This window comes from Protopterus annectens, chromosome 2.part2, assembly GCF_019279795.1.
Source record: "Protopterus annectens isolate FY-2018-M chromosome 2.part2, PAN1.0, whole genome shotgun sequence".
Taxonomy (NCBI): Eukaryota; Metazoa; Chordata; order Ceratodontiformes; family Protopteridae; genus Protopterus; species Protopterus annectens.
In genome coordinates, this window is record NC_056730.1 from 655,362,043 (window position 1) to 655,375,825 (window position 13,783).

General features: G+C 45.7%; 1 protein-coding gene across 1 annotated transcript in view; it reads right to left on the minus strand.

Annotated features, from left to right (window-relative positions):
- The window catches only part of SPEF1 (sperm flagellar 1), a 516,028-nt gene that overhangs the window by 198,496 nt on the left and 303,749 nt on the right, over positions 1-13,783 (minus strand). The window contains exon 7 of the mRNA XM_044064457.1: positions 7,623-7,698. Coding sequence (XP_043920392.1) covers positions 7,623-7,698 — 76 coding nt within the window. The remainder of the gene's footprint in view (positions 1-7,622; positions 7,699-13,783) is intronic.

A 13,783-nucleotide genomic window follows, 5' to 3' on the forward strand; every position in this document is an offset into this window, starting at 1 on the left:
CAAAATCAACAATGGATAGTACGAATTAATTTATTATACGAAGAAACAACGAACAAAAAAACTTGAACAAAGAGATTGTTTCGTCACAAAAGGATTAAGCGCTTTCATTTCCAGTGCAGGAAACTTCATCAGAATAACCAGTGTATTTCTGCTCACATATTTATATGTCTCTATTAATCAATTGTTCAATTTAGTTAAGTTTAATTACAATTTAGTTACAATTAAAAAAACTGTGATTCAACTCATTTTAATAAAATGCATTTCACTTAAAGAACCTCAAGTCACTGTGATAAAAATGTATTACACCATTTTCACCATTTGTATATGAACAATAGATGAATATGTCAAATAGCCAACAAAATCTATGTGTTGATTAATATACTGTGTGTTAAACTTGTTCGAGAACACTGTTGCGTAATAAATCGTCCCATAAAAATCTATAGTGTTAGTATGAGTACTAGTAAAAATATATAAAAATAAATATAAATGTAAATATAAATATTAATTATTTATTATATAAATATAAATATAAAATGTGAATATAAATATAAATATAAATATAAATATAAATATGACTCAATTAGATAAGTTAGTAATAGTCCCATTAAAAATTGAATATGTAAATATATGTATAAAAAACAATATTGTGGAAGTGGATAATAATGTCATTCACAATTAAGATCTGGTCCCCCCCTGCTTGTTTATGTACCAAACCACAGACATATTGTCCGACTGTATAGCAATTGTCCCTAGAGGGAGAGAGTCCTGAAGTGCTTGCAACGCAAGAAGCACTGCTCTCATCTCTAGGACATTTATATACAAGTGAGCCTCATATTCTTGCCATGTACCTTGGGCTATTCTTCCCAGATAATCCTCCCCACACCCTATCTGGGGAGCGTCCGTGGTCACCGTAGCTATGGGTTGCTGTGGAACAAAGGGTCTCCCTATGGTCACATGACTGGGGTGTATCCACCATCTTAAGTCGTTCTTGCATGATTCTATTATTCTGATCAGGTGAGACATAGGAAGCTCTTGAAGTGACCATTGGGAGAACAGCAGCCATTGAAGGATCCTCATGTGCATTCTGGCAAGAGGAACCAGTGTTATTGTGGAAGCCATTGTTCCTAGTAATCTTAGAATTATCTTTGCTTTCACTTTGGTCTTGGGAAGGAGATAAAGTATCTGCTGTCTGAGTGCCATAACTCTTTCTGTTGGAAGACATGCTACCATAGAGGCGGTGTCTAGATCTGTGCCTATAAATGTAATATATTGACAGCGCAACAAGGCAGATTTTTGAAAGTTGACTGTAATACCCAACTGATTGCAAACGTCTAAAGTTAAATCCCTGGCTTGTTGGAGTAGATGCATGGTGGTGGCAGATAGGAGCCAGTCGTCTAGATAGGGAAACACTCGGAATCCTAGATGCCTCAGGTGAGCCGAGACTACTGCCATGCATTTGGTGAACACTCTGGGGGCTGTAGGGAGACCAAAGGGCAGAGCTTGGAACTGGTAATGACTGGCTCCCAGCCAGAAGCATAAGTACTTTCTCAATGTCCTGTCCATTTTTATGTGGCAGTAAGCATCTTGAAGGTCTATCGAGCACATCCAATCGTCTTTCCCTAAAAAGGGAAGTACAGACTGCAGTGTCACCATTCGGAACTTTGACTTCTTGACAGATTCGTTTAATTTGCTTAGGTCTAATATGGGTCCCCAGTCCCCTGTTCTTTTTGGCACCAAAAAGAATCTTGAGTAAGTTCCAAATTCTATTTGGTCTGCAGGGACTTCTTGGATGATTCTTTTGTGCAGCAACTTGTGAATCTCTTTAGTTTCTTGCTCCCTTAGATTGGGTGGAACATCTGGGATTGTTCTGGTCTGTGGAACAGGATTAGAAAATGGAATGGAGTATCCTCTGGATATTATTTTTAGTACCCATTTGTCTCTTGTGATAGTTTGCCAGGCTTCTGGGTACATGGATAAACGTTCCCCCGACTGCCTCCAGAGTAGAGCAGTCGGCCCCCTTTCAGGAGCACTGATAAGGGCGTCTGCGAAAGGAATCACAGTCACCCTGGTTCTGCGGGCCCCCTCTGCCTCTGGAGTGGCATCTACCATTATTGCCTCCCCCTCTGCCCCTGGGGAAGGAATCACCCCGGCAATCCTGGAAAACTCTCTGGGATCTTTTGAACCACATTTTTCCACTCTTCTGACCTTTAGGATAAGGTCTTGAAGGTACGGAAAAACATACTCCAACGGCAGAGAGAGTTTTTCTTTCCTGCTCCCATCGGGTTAGAGTGTCTTTTACTTTGGGTCCAAAGAGCGAGGAACCATCAAAAGGGGCATTAGTAAAAGTAGACTTAAAGGGCTCGCAAAATTGCACAAGCGCATCCAGGAGTGTCTCGCTCCATCTGCTGCGTAGGATATCAGCTTCATGGAGGAGTTGATGATGGAATTTAAGGTTGACAGCTGGGGGGAGACCTTCTCATTCACCCCCGCAGCTAATGTACCTTGTAGACTATCTCCTAGCTATTTCAGGAGATCTCTTTGTAGCCTTGTAAAGTGAGATAGGTAGTTCAGCGATCGGAGTGAAAATGTTGCTGACGAAAAGACATGCTTCCCGCATCTGCCCATCGTTTGAGAGTCTTTATTTGGAGGATGAACAGATGAGGAAGTCTCTGAAAGTTCCTTCTTGGTGTCTGCTGCCACCACCATAGCATCTACAGGGACCCCCTCCCCCTTAGTGAGGAAATCCTTTCCCGAAGGAGCTGACAAGAATTTGTTTGGCCTCCGAGGGACTGGTTCTATTGTATCAGGTGACTCCCACACTTTCGACTAACCAGATCCATTAGCTCACTGAAAGGCAGAGACACCCAAGAGGCTGAAGGTTGAGATCCAAATGCCTTCAGGTACACTGACTCCTCATCAGAAGGGGTGATGGCCTGCCAGCCACCTCTCTGCTTCAGGATCTCTAGAATATCTGCAAATGAGATATCATCAGAGGATGACCGTGGGGACCCTTCTGACTCATCGAGGTCAGTGTCTGAAGAGATGGACTCATCTGGGGAGTCTACAAATTCTCTTCCGCGGTGGCTCCTCAGAAGGATATTCTGGGGAGGCCTCGGAGGACAGGCTCTGGATCTCTGCTGTCCTGCAGAATAGGTGGTGCTGAGACAGTAGCTGGTGCCTTAGGGGGACAAGTACTAGTACCCTTCTGTGGCACTGAATGGGTAGACAACACACTCATCAACTCAAAGGTGGATCCCGCTGGGTCCGAAGACTCCCTCAGCTCCAACACAGAGGAAGGCACCGGAACCAGCTGGATTGGACCTAAGGCTGATGCAGGAACTGAGCTAACCCGGGCCGACACTCAGAGGGGTAGACTCGGCACCAAAGATGATCGGGGTAGAGAATCCCCCCCAGGGCCAAACGCTCCGGGCGGCACCAAGAGTGTTGGAGCAGAAATTGGCTCCATGAACACCAAAGGGGGTCCCGAAATCAACAGATCCACAATAAGTGGTACCAAGCACTCTGGCTACGAAGGTCCTGCTTGGCTCGGAGGAGGAACAACAGTGGGTACTATTGGTACAGTAGGCTCCAAGACCAAATGGCTTGAAGCCGAGAATAATTTAGTTAGCGCCGGCAACTTCAAGAGTCTGCGCACCACCCGTTCTACGTCATCATCAGATAAGCTCTTGGTGGACCTGGAAGATAGGAATGGAGAGTGATTCCTGTGCAGAATGGGAGATCTCAGTGTCGGAGAAACCAGTGAAATATCCATGGACCAGCTCCGAGAAGAGGCATCTTGTGGCTCCAAGGACTTTGGAGCTGAAGAACCAGGCTTGTCAATTAGTATAACCTCCGATGGCTCCAAGGACTGTGGAGCCGAAAAGGTAGTGGCCTTAGAGATTTTTGGTAGCTTGACTGGTGGCTCCAACTGAGCCGATTTTGCAGGTGATTGTCTCTTCTGGGATTTTTCCTTTTTGGAAGAAGGAGAAGAAGAAGAAGAGGAAGAAGAACTATGGATAGATTTCTCAAAAGTTGGCTTTAAGAGACCTTTAAGGATCAATTTGTTTCTCCTTTTTTGAAGAACCCTTGCACTGAAAGAATGACAAAACTTACAATCTTCTTGTAGATGAGTTGCACCAAGGCAATACACACTTTAGGCATGTCCATCTGTGATGGACATTTTTTGTGAACACTTGTGGCATTTTTAAAGCACGAGGCTTATGTTCCCTCTCTTTTGGGTCTTTAGACATAATAAAGATAAGACCACAAAAACAACAACTGGAAAGTTTTAACCATTGAACTATTAAAGATAAACTGAGTAGAAAACTATTGGAAACACGAAGGAGACAGACAACCAGGGAGAAAAATAGGGCCTCTAACTCAAACGGCCCTATTTCCCAGACAAAACAACAAACTAACTACAAGCCCTCTAACTTAAATGAGCAAAGAGCTCTCTAGCTTAAACGAGCTGCTAATAACTAATACAGACAGAAACAACAACCACTACAAGGGATACAGATAGGCCTACCAGACAACGGCCAAAAGCAGCACCAAGGGAATAAAACTATAGGTATTTAACTATAATGCAATAAAAGGCACAATGATTTAAATATGATTGAATACTATGTTATATATTATAAAACAAAACAGTATTACAGGAAATATAAGAAAATTTGTCACAACTTAGCCATGGCCAAGATGAGGGCATCCAACCTCGTAAAGCTGCAAATGAGATCTGGGGAATTACACCACTGCATTGTGGGATCCCTACTTGCCACAAGCCAAGTTTGAGACTTTCAGCTATGTATTCGGCTGAGTCAGAACAAACCCATCATTGTAAGAATGAAGGCGAGATAGGACATTATGAGTTTATTTCTTACAAAGGATAAATATTTTGAACAGTTAATTATCTGCTCAGTCAACCATTGCATGGAGAGTTTAGCATAAAAGGTTACAATAAATGGCCAACACACAGGGTCATAGTAGTACCACCACAGCAGTTGTTTGATATGGCTGCTAGTGCAATTAAAGACAAATAATAGCAGCTAAGTTAAACACAGAAGACAAATAATGGTAGCGAAGTTAAACACAAAGTTGGGAGACAGATTTATCCATATCCCTGGCCCTATAGACTGGGTTTATTGCAATAGCTTACAACTATGGAATGCACTGTGTCCCTCTGATGCACATATCATGCTTCAGTGCAGCCCAACACAATGCAGCACAAAGGTGCACAAGGCACTGAAGTTTAAACACAAGTCATGAAAGCTAGCAAGCCAACCAATTTAATCTCCTCTGTTCCCAGGTTAATGAGGCACCCTGCCACAGGAGCACCAGCAAGTTACATCATCTCAGAAAGCAAACTCTCAGTGCAAAAAACATTTTTTTTTCCTAGTAAAAATTAAAAGCAAAAAAAAAAATATATGACACTTCCTTACATTTAGAAGGCTCAGTTGTAGGTTAAGTACATTACATTAGCATCGACACAATAGCAGACTTGTTGAGCAACTCAGTGCAGGACAGCAAAATGGAACACTGCAATTTAAACACAAGACAAAAGCTACACAGACAATCGGTTTAATCTCCCTTGTTCCATGGCTTGATGAGATGTGCCAAACACCAGCAGGGAAGCCAGGAAGGAGTGGTGAAAATGGCTAGGTTGACTGTAAGTTGACTGTCAATAAGAGGAGTAAGTAGAACCACAGAGAAGTTCAACACTGAACAAATACTAGGAAATAAAATAATCTGAAAAAATAGCATTTGTTTGCAGCAGCACAATATTTAAATCTTCCTACTATAAGATTTCAGTTTACATTTCTGATACTTGGCATGGTTCCTGACCAGCCCAAAGTACTGGTATAGCTTCCTGGACAAGGTGGAGTTAATTCAGAGGAAAATGGACACTGGCAACATCATTGGTGGATATACTTAAATTTCCTAAAGGCATCTGAAAAGGTCTGTCACCCCAACCCTTGGTAGTCTTGGTTAGACGTCTGACTCACTCAGGACCTACCTATCAAACGGGGAACAATTAGTGGATGAAATAATGTCCTTTCTTCTTGCTGGATCCACTGTTGTTCTCAGTATTCATAAATGAGATTATAAACCTCTGTGGAAACTTGAAAACAAATTCAATACACTGACAATTCTACTACAGTTCTATTAGATAACACTTCGAGAATAAACTACAATATAGATTTGCATATCTTCTAGATATGACTCATTGCCTCCAGACAGCACTTTAATTTCAAAAACAAAATCCATGTTGTTCACATTCAAGCACTATCAAAACAACTGCATGGCTACGTCAGAACCCAATAATACTGACCGCTCCAAATGTCAAATTAAATAAAGTCTAATTACTATTTTACTATGTTTACCTCTGGCTGATGATGTCAGCACCATGAATTACCATACGCCGGCTTGGATGTTTCCCTCCATGACCAGCTAAACTTTGATCAACATGTGTAACACGTGAACAATGTTATCACGACCAGACTGAAACTTGACAGATTATACAAGGCTTGACCATTCCTTACAGACAGTATTAGATATTTCTACTTCACATTCACAATTGCTACCATCTCTTCAATACTATGCCTACTTTCTTACTGGGCTGTTGTCATCCTTTTCAACATAAGCTCAAGGAAATATACAATGCAAATGCCTGATTTGCCAAGATCAATACACTATGGCCCATCACTGTCTTTCCCTGCATGACCTATACTGCTTAGAGTTTGACCACCAGCTAGTCACAAATCTCCTCCACATGATTCTTCTTTCAGTACCTGTACTGTGGATTTTTGATTTGTTTGATCATCAGCTGCCAATGATACAGCTGTGTCTTGCCTGAAAGTGTAAATGTCAAAATTATCCTTCCTTGTCTGAGACCATCAAATGGAAGCAGACTCCGTATTCAGGACATCAGTTGGAAAGCTGTGCTCTGTGTCTAAAACCAATAACAAATTTAGTGTTCTTGGTACTGTGTTTTACAAGGGAATATCCCAATAAACTCGCTAGGCAACCTGCAGTGTACCAGTCAGAAACATACATTAAAGCAGCCTTGAAGAGTAATCTACAAAGTAAATGGCACTTTAATTGTGACTGAACTTAAAATATTCTAGTCATAAAAGTAAGTTTGTTGTCTTCATTATATCTGGCTTACATTTTTTAAAAGAGCACCTTTAATATCATAACATCTATTGCTATGAATTGTCTGAGTTTGTGCCATTTCACCCTTTTTTTCAACTACATTATTCATTCAGTGTACTTTGCTAACTGAAAGCCTTCTGACTGTACTATTTTTGTTAACTAATAACACTCAGCCTGACATATTTGTCTTACTTTATTATTTCAGATCTTTTGAAATTTATGTTGATAATTTACCATGATTAATTTGTTGCTGCTGTATCTCCATAACTGCATATGATAAATTATCCATATGGTGATCCTTTGCATGCTTTCGACTTGTATGTCTCATACTCTGTGACAAGTTCTAAAAAAAGTCATACAGTCTAGTATCAGCTTGAAGCTTTTCTCCCTGGACCTATACTGAAAATGGACCTTCCCAGTTGGACAACGCTGGTTTACAAATATAATTACCTAAAAGTAAAGATACCTACCTTAGGGATGAATGTTTATTTCCTTGATAGGTGTGTGGGTTATTTCCTGTTAGAGTGTTCTTTGTCTTCAGCCGTGCTAGGAAATAAACTATGTATTATAAATCAAGAAGACTAAAACTACTACATACTACTATAACTACTACATACTACTATTGTGCAATTTAAAAATATACATCCTAAAATAAAGGCATAAGTCCAATTTTGTGGCAAGTATTTCCCTTTACTATAATGACTGTTAATATGCAGATTTCACAACAAGCCCATTTTCTTTCTAGACCGTGGACAGAAAGACAGCAGTCTAGTTGCAGCAAATGTTTGTTGTCATTGTAAAGCATACATGATCACTCTTGCCTTAATTAAACATAGATACCAGAGTGCAGGGGATTAAGAAGTGTGGCATAAAACTTGCCTCAAAAGGATTATATGAGTTCAGAAAGTGGCAATGAAAAATAGCTTTCATAATATCTAAGACATTCTCAGTGGTAGACAGTTATTTTAATACAGTCCGGCACAGATCAAATGTCAGCAACTCATTTCATTTTATCAAAGCAAACAAATATTCTTCAAATATTTGAGGCTGTGAAGTTTGAGCCATTTGCTATTTAAAATGAAACTGGTCATTTTTTCTTTCTGTTAACAAAATGGATGAATAAGTAGGAAAGCTCTCCATCTGAAACTAACCCCTGTCCATTTCTTCCTACATCCTCCTGAATAAAGCTAAAGATCTCAAAATGCAAAGTTTTTCATGCTGAGCTGTGGCTCTCATTGCATTAAAGTTGTTACATGATATGAAGCTTAGCACATTACCAAATTACTTCCCTTGCTCGCCAGTGGATCTTAGGAAAAAAAAAAACACCAACTTTATTAAGACTTTGACAAGAATAGCTGGGTCTTTAAATGGTAGCCAGAAATGAAATTAGAAATTATGTACTTACCATAACGTTCCATCTGAGTAGGTGGATTCATTTGTCTGCAACCTGTGGGTTATGGATCCGATATCGGATCCGAACCGGCATGGTTTTACCAGCTATGGATCCGAGCTCCTAGCTCCTCCCTCACCCATAATGCCCTGCTCTCCCTACATGACCTCAGATCAAGTTTGCCCTGAATCAAAATACCCTGGAAAGGGATAACATATAATAAGCAGGAAACTGACAAGGCCAGGGGGATAGGAGGGCGGGATGGTTACAGACAAATGAATCCACCTACTCAGATGGAACGTTATGGTAAGTACATAACTTCTAAATCTGAAGTAGGAGATTCATTTGTCTGCAACCTGTGGGACAGAGTCCCCAGCTACCTGAATCTTGGGCGGCCGTCATGGAAGGATATTCGAGCACCGCGGAGCCAAAGGATGCTCTACCTCTAGATGTGATATCCAGCTTGTAATGAGAAATAAAGGTATGGGATGAAGCCCAAGTGGCTGCTGAACAAATGTCATCCAGAGGAATCCTAGCCTTAAAGGCCGCTGAGGTAGAAACTGACCGGGTTGAATGGGCATGGACTCCGTCCGGTGCGGGCCTCCCAGAGGCTTGATAATCTAGCAGAATACACTGCAAAATCCAGCGTGACAAGGAGACTTTGGAAATTGGCTTACCCAGATTGAATTTGGCAAAAGAAATGAACAACTGATCGAATTGCCTATGACCAGCTGTCCTGTTAAGATAAAAACGAAGCTGCCTGTGAACATCCAAGGAATGCAGCTTGTATTCACCCTTGTTCTGATATTTAGGAAAGAAAACAGGGAGGTTAATGGACTGATTAATGTTTGCTTCTGAGGCTACCTTAGGAAGAAAGGAGGGATTGGTCCTGAGGTATACGCGGTCCGGATGGAAGACCAAGTAAGGAGGCTTTGAAGATAAGGCTTGAAGTTCCGAAACTCATTTGGCCGAAGTAATGGCCACTAAGAAAGCAGTCTTAAGGGATAAAAATGTAAGATCTACCATGGCCGCAGGTTCGAATGGAGGAGCGGTCAAGGCCTGAAGAACCAAGGACAGATCCCAAGGAGGAACCGCTTGCTTGACAGGGGGCCTAAGGAGAAAGGTGCCTTTAAGGAAGATTTTACACAATTTGGCAGACATAAGTGGTCCAGAGTCATGACCAACATGATAGTGAGAAATGGCCGCAAGCTGCACTTTGACCGTGGAACTACTGGCACCATCATTAAAGAGAGTGGTTAGGAAGTCTAACACCAGAGGAAGGGGAACCGTGAAGGGATCTAGACCTTGCCGCTCCGCCCAAATGGAGAATCGTTTCCATTTACTGCGGTAAACTTTCCTGGTAGATGGTTTATGAGCCGCTACCAAGATGGCCTTAACAGGAGGCGAGATACGGGAGTCCTGATTAGCAGTGGAACTGGAGCAGCCAAGCCGTTAGCTTCAGGTTGTCCAGATTCGGAGTTGGCAGGTTCGATGGATGCGATATCAGATCCAGACTGGGATCTAGAATCCAAGGTGGATTCACCGAGTGAGACCTTAGGAAAGGGAACCAGATCTGTCGAGGCCAGAATGGGGCAATGAGGATCATTCTGCACCCCAACCGAGAGGCTTTCTGAAGAACTTGGAGCATCAGAGGCAAAGGGGGGTAAGCATAAAGAAGACCGGGAGGCCAAGCATGCACCAGAGCGTCTCTCGGGGAATCCCCTGGAGGAGGGATTAGAGCGAAAAAACTGTCGCACTTGGTGTTTAAGGGAGACGCAAAAAGATCGCAACAAGGAGTTCTCCACCGTGCGAAGATACGTTTTGCTACTAGAGCATTGAGAGACCACTCGTACGGGGAGAGAATGGTGCGACTGAGCTTGTCCGCCAGGATGTTGGACCGACCCGGAATATGCGTTGTGATGAAAGCGGTTGGTGGAGATCGGCCATTCCCACACTCTCATGGCTTCTCAACATAAGGGATAAGACCTGGTTCCCCCCTGTTTGTTGATGTACCAGACCAACGACATGTTGTCTGACTGAATTGCAATTGTTCCCAGGGGAAGAAAGGCCTGAAGTGCTCGCAACGCCAAGAGCACTGCTCTCATCTCTAGAACATTGATATGCAGGGAGGTCTCTGAGTCATTCCACGTGCCTTGGACCGTCCTGCCTGCAAAATGCCCCCCCCCACCTGAGGCGGGAGGCATCCGTGGTCACCGTGGCGAGAGGGGGAGAAGCACAAAAGGGGCGGCCTCCGTGGAGATCCTGTGAGTGGAGCCACCACAAGAGGGACCGCTTGCAAGCCTTGCTGATCGCAATGGGATGATGCAAAGGTAGAGCAAGGTAAGACCACGGAACTTGAAGTGTCCACTGAAGGACCCGCATGTTGAACCTGGCAAGAGGAAGAAGAGATATTGCTGCCGCCATGGAACTTAGAGCCCTCAGGACCAATTCCGCCGGAACAGAGCTGGAGTGGAGGATGGCCCGCACCTGGAGTCGCAAACTCTGAATTCTGTCGGCTGTGAGGAAGGCTCTTAACTCCCTCGTGTCTAACCTGGCACCTATAAAATCTATCAACTGAGTAGGGGCCAGGTTGGATTTTGCTACATTTATTGTGATGCCCAAGCGGGGAGCTAGATGAAGAAAGGAGTCTCGCGCCAATGCTAGTAGATGCCTTGTTGGGGCGGTAAGGAGGCAGTCGTCCAGGTATGGGAAGACCTGCACCCCCCTGAAGCCTCAGGTGGGTCGCAACCACTGCTAATACTTTGGTGAACACCCTGGGGGCTGTGGTGAGACCAAAGGGAAGGACCCTGAACTGGTAGTGACTGGCTCCCAGCCGAAGCGAAGAAACCTCCTGGAGCGTCTGTCCATTAGTATGTGGTAGTACGCATCCTTGAGGTCTATAGAGCACATCCAGTGATTCTTTCCCAGAAGGGGAAGGATGGATTGCAAGGTGACCATCCGGAACTTCTCTTTGGGAACTGCCAGGTTTAACAGTGACAGGTCTAAAATTGGTCTTAGGTCCCCCGTCTTCTTTGGCACTAAAAAGAACCTGGAGTAGAACCCTGATCCGATCTGGTCTGGGGGGATGGGCTGGATGGCTCTTTTCGCCAGCAGATGGCCAATTTCTGCCGAAGCAGCCTCCCATTGACCGGGTGGAACGTCGGGGAGGGATTTTAATTTTGGAATGTGATGAAAGGGGATCTTGTATCCTCTGGATATAATGCAGAGGACCCAGCGGTCTGATGTTATGGACTCCCATGCCGCTAGGTGCTCCGAAAAACGTCCCCCGACTGCCTCCAGAGTGGAGCAGTCAGGCAACCCTTCAGGGCTGCTGCACGGGCTGTTCAAAGAAAGGTTCTCTGGACCCGAAGTTCCTGGGAGCCCCTCTGCCCCTGGGGCGGCGTCCTCCCTGTCCTCCTCTGCCACGGAAGGACTGGTTGTCCGGAGCGGGTTGGGATTGCTGCGACTTCCGGAACCACATCTTCTTCTGGCCCTTTTGGTTCCTAGAGTAGGACCTCTGGGGCACAGAGAAGCGGATTCCGACGGCAGACAGCATCTTCCCGTCCTTTTCGCTCTGGGTCAAGGTGTCGCGAACCGTCTTGCCAAAAAGGGCAGAACCATCAAGGGCGTCAAGGACGCCTTGAAGGGCTCCATGAAATCGCAATGGCGGAGCCAGGCCTGGCGTCTCGTGACTAGGCCTACTCCTGCAGCTCTAGCGGTTCCCTCAGTAGCATGGGACAGTAACCGCATAGAGGTATTCGTCACGGATCGAAGAGTGGCCATACGGGTGGAGTGCAAAAGTTTGTCCTCCTCCGACATGGACTCAGGGGGGGATGCAGCGTATTCCTTAATAAGATCGCGCTGCATCCTGATCACATGTGCCAAGTAGTTGAGCGCCCTCACTGAGAAGGTCGCAGAACTAAACATTCGCTTCCCCAAGCGGTCCATCATCCGAGACTCCTTGCTCGGAGGGTGGACTGAGGGACTCTCCTGAGCGAGTTCCCTCTTGGTGGCTGCTGCCGTCAACATGGCATCTACAGGCGGCCCCTTACTCCAGTGGGCACGGTCTGCAGGGGGGCTAAGGATTCGGTCTGGCCTTTTGGGGATTGGCTTCACGGTGTCCGGTTCCTTCCACGCCCTGGTGGTAATGAGGTCCACCAGGGGGTCGGCAGGAGGGGACACCCAAGAGGTAGACAGGCCCGCTTCGAATGCCTCCAAGAACACGGACTCGTCCGAGGAAGACTTGGGGCAGACCCCCTTATGCGAAGCATTTCCATGATGTCTCCAAAGGAGACATCCTCGGGGTGATCTTGGGGAGCCTTCCCCTTCCTCCAAATCCGTGTCTTCAGTTAAAGACTCGGGGGAGTCCATGTGCCTCCTTTTACACGTATGCTTGCGAGGGGCTTCCTCGGGGGGGCTGTCCGAGGAGCCCTCGCAAGCAGTGTCTTGTTCCAAAGGAATAGCTTGGGGCACTGAAGCAGGCTGTCCCAGTGGCCGGATGGTGGAAGCCTGACCCAGTGCAGATGGAGCGCGGGACGGAGCCGAAGCAAGTGCTGGGGGTCCGGAAGGCCTCAACAGAGCCCTCTCCACTACATCAAAAGCCGAGGGGGAGCCAGCCTCGACCAAAGGATCCGAAAGTCGGCTCCCCCTCGGATCCGAAGAGTGGATCGGAGCCGGCCCCCGAGACAATCGGATCCGAGGGACCAGTGCGCTCCGACAAAGACGGCGCCGAAGGCACACTGAATCCCCTGGATCCGAAGCTCGGAGCCAGGCTCCGAGAGGTCGGATCCGAAACACTCGAGGGCAGGGTCGGATCCAAAGTACCTAGTACTATCGGAGCCGACCCACCCCCGGCTCCAAAGCTGCCCAGCTCCGAACGCTCCGAACCCGGGTAGCGGGTCGGAGAAGGAGCTATAGGCTTAAAAAATGGGGTCGAGCTCCCCCCCAGAGGGGGGGAGGCAGAAGCACTCCCATCTGCATCTGGGCCTGGATGAACCTTCTCATCATCCGGTCCAGATCGGCGTCAGAAAGGCTATACGTTGATCTCGAAGAGGCTACCGAGGTAGGCCTAGAGTGCCTCCTCGATAGCCTCAATGGAGTTCGGGTCTCCTCCTCCTCAGGACCCGGTGAGAAGCAGACCGGAGACTGGAGCCGGGGGGGGGGGGGAGCCAGTAACCAAGGAGGCCGGAGGAGAAGCCCGCTTAGCTGGCGGGGCCGAAACGGAGGTCTCGGCCCGCCGCT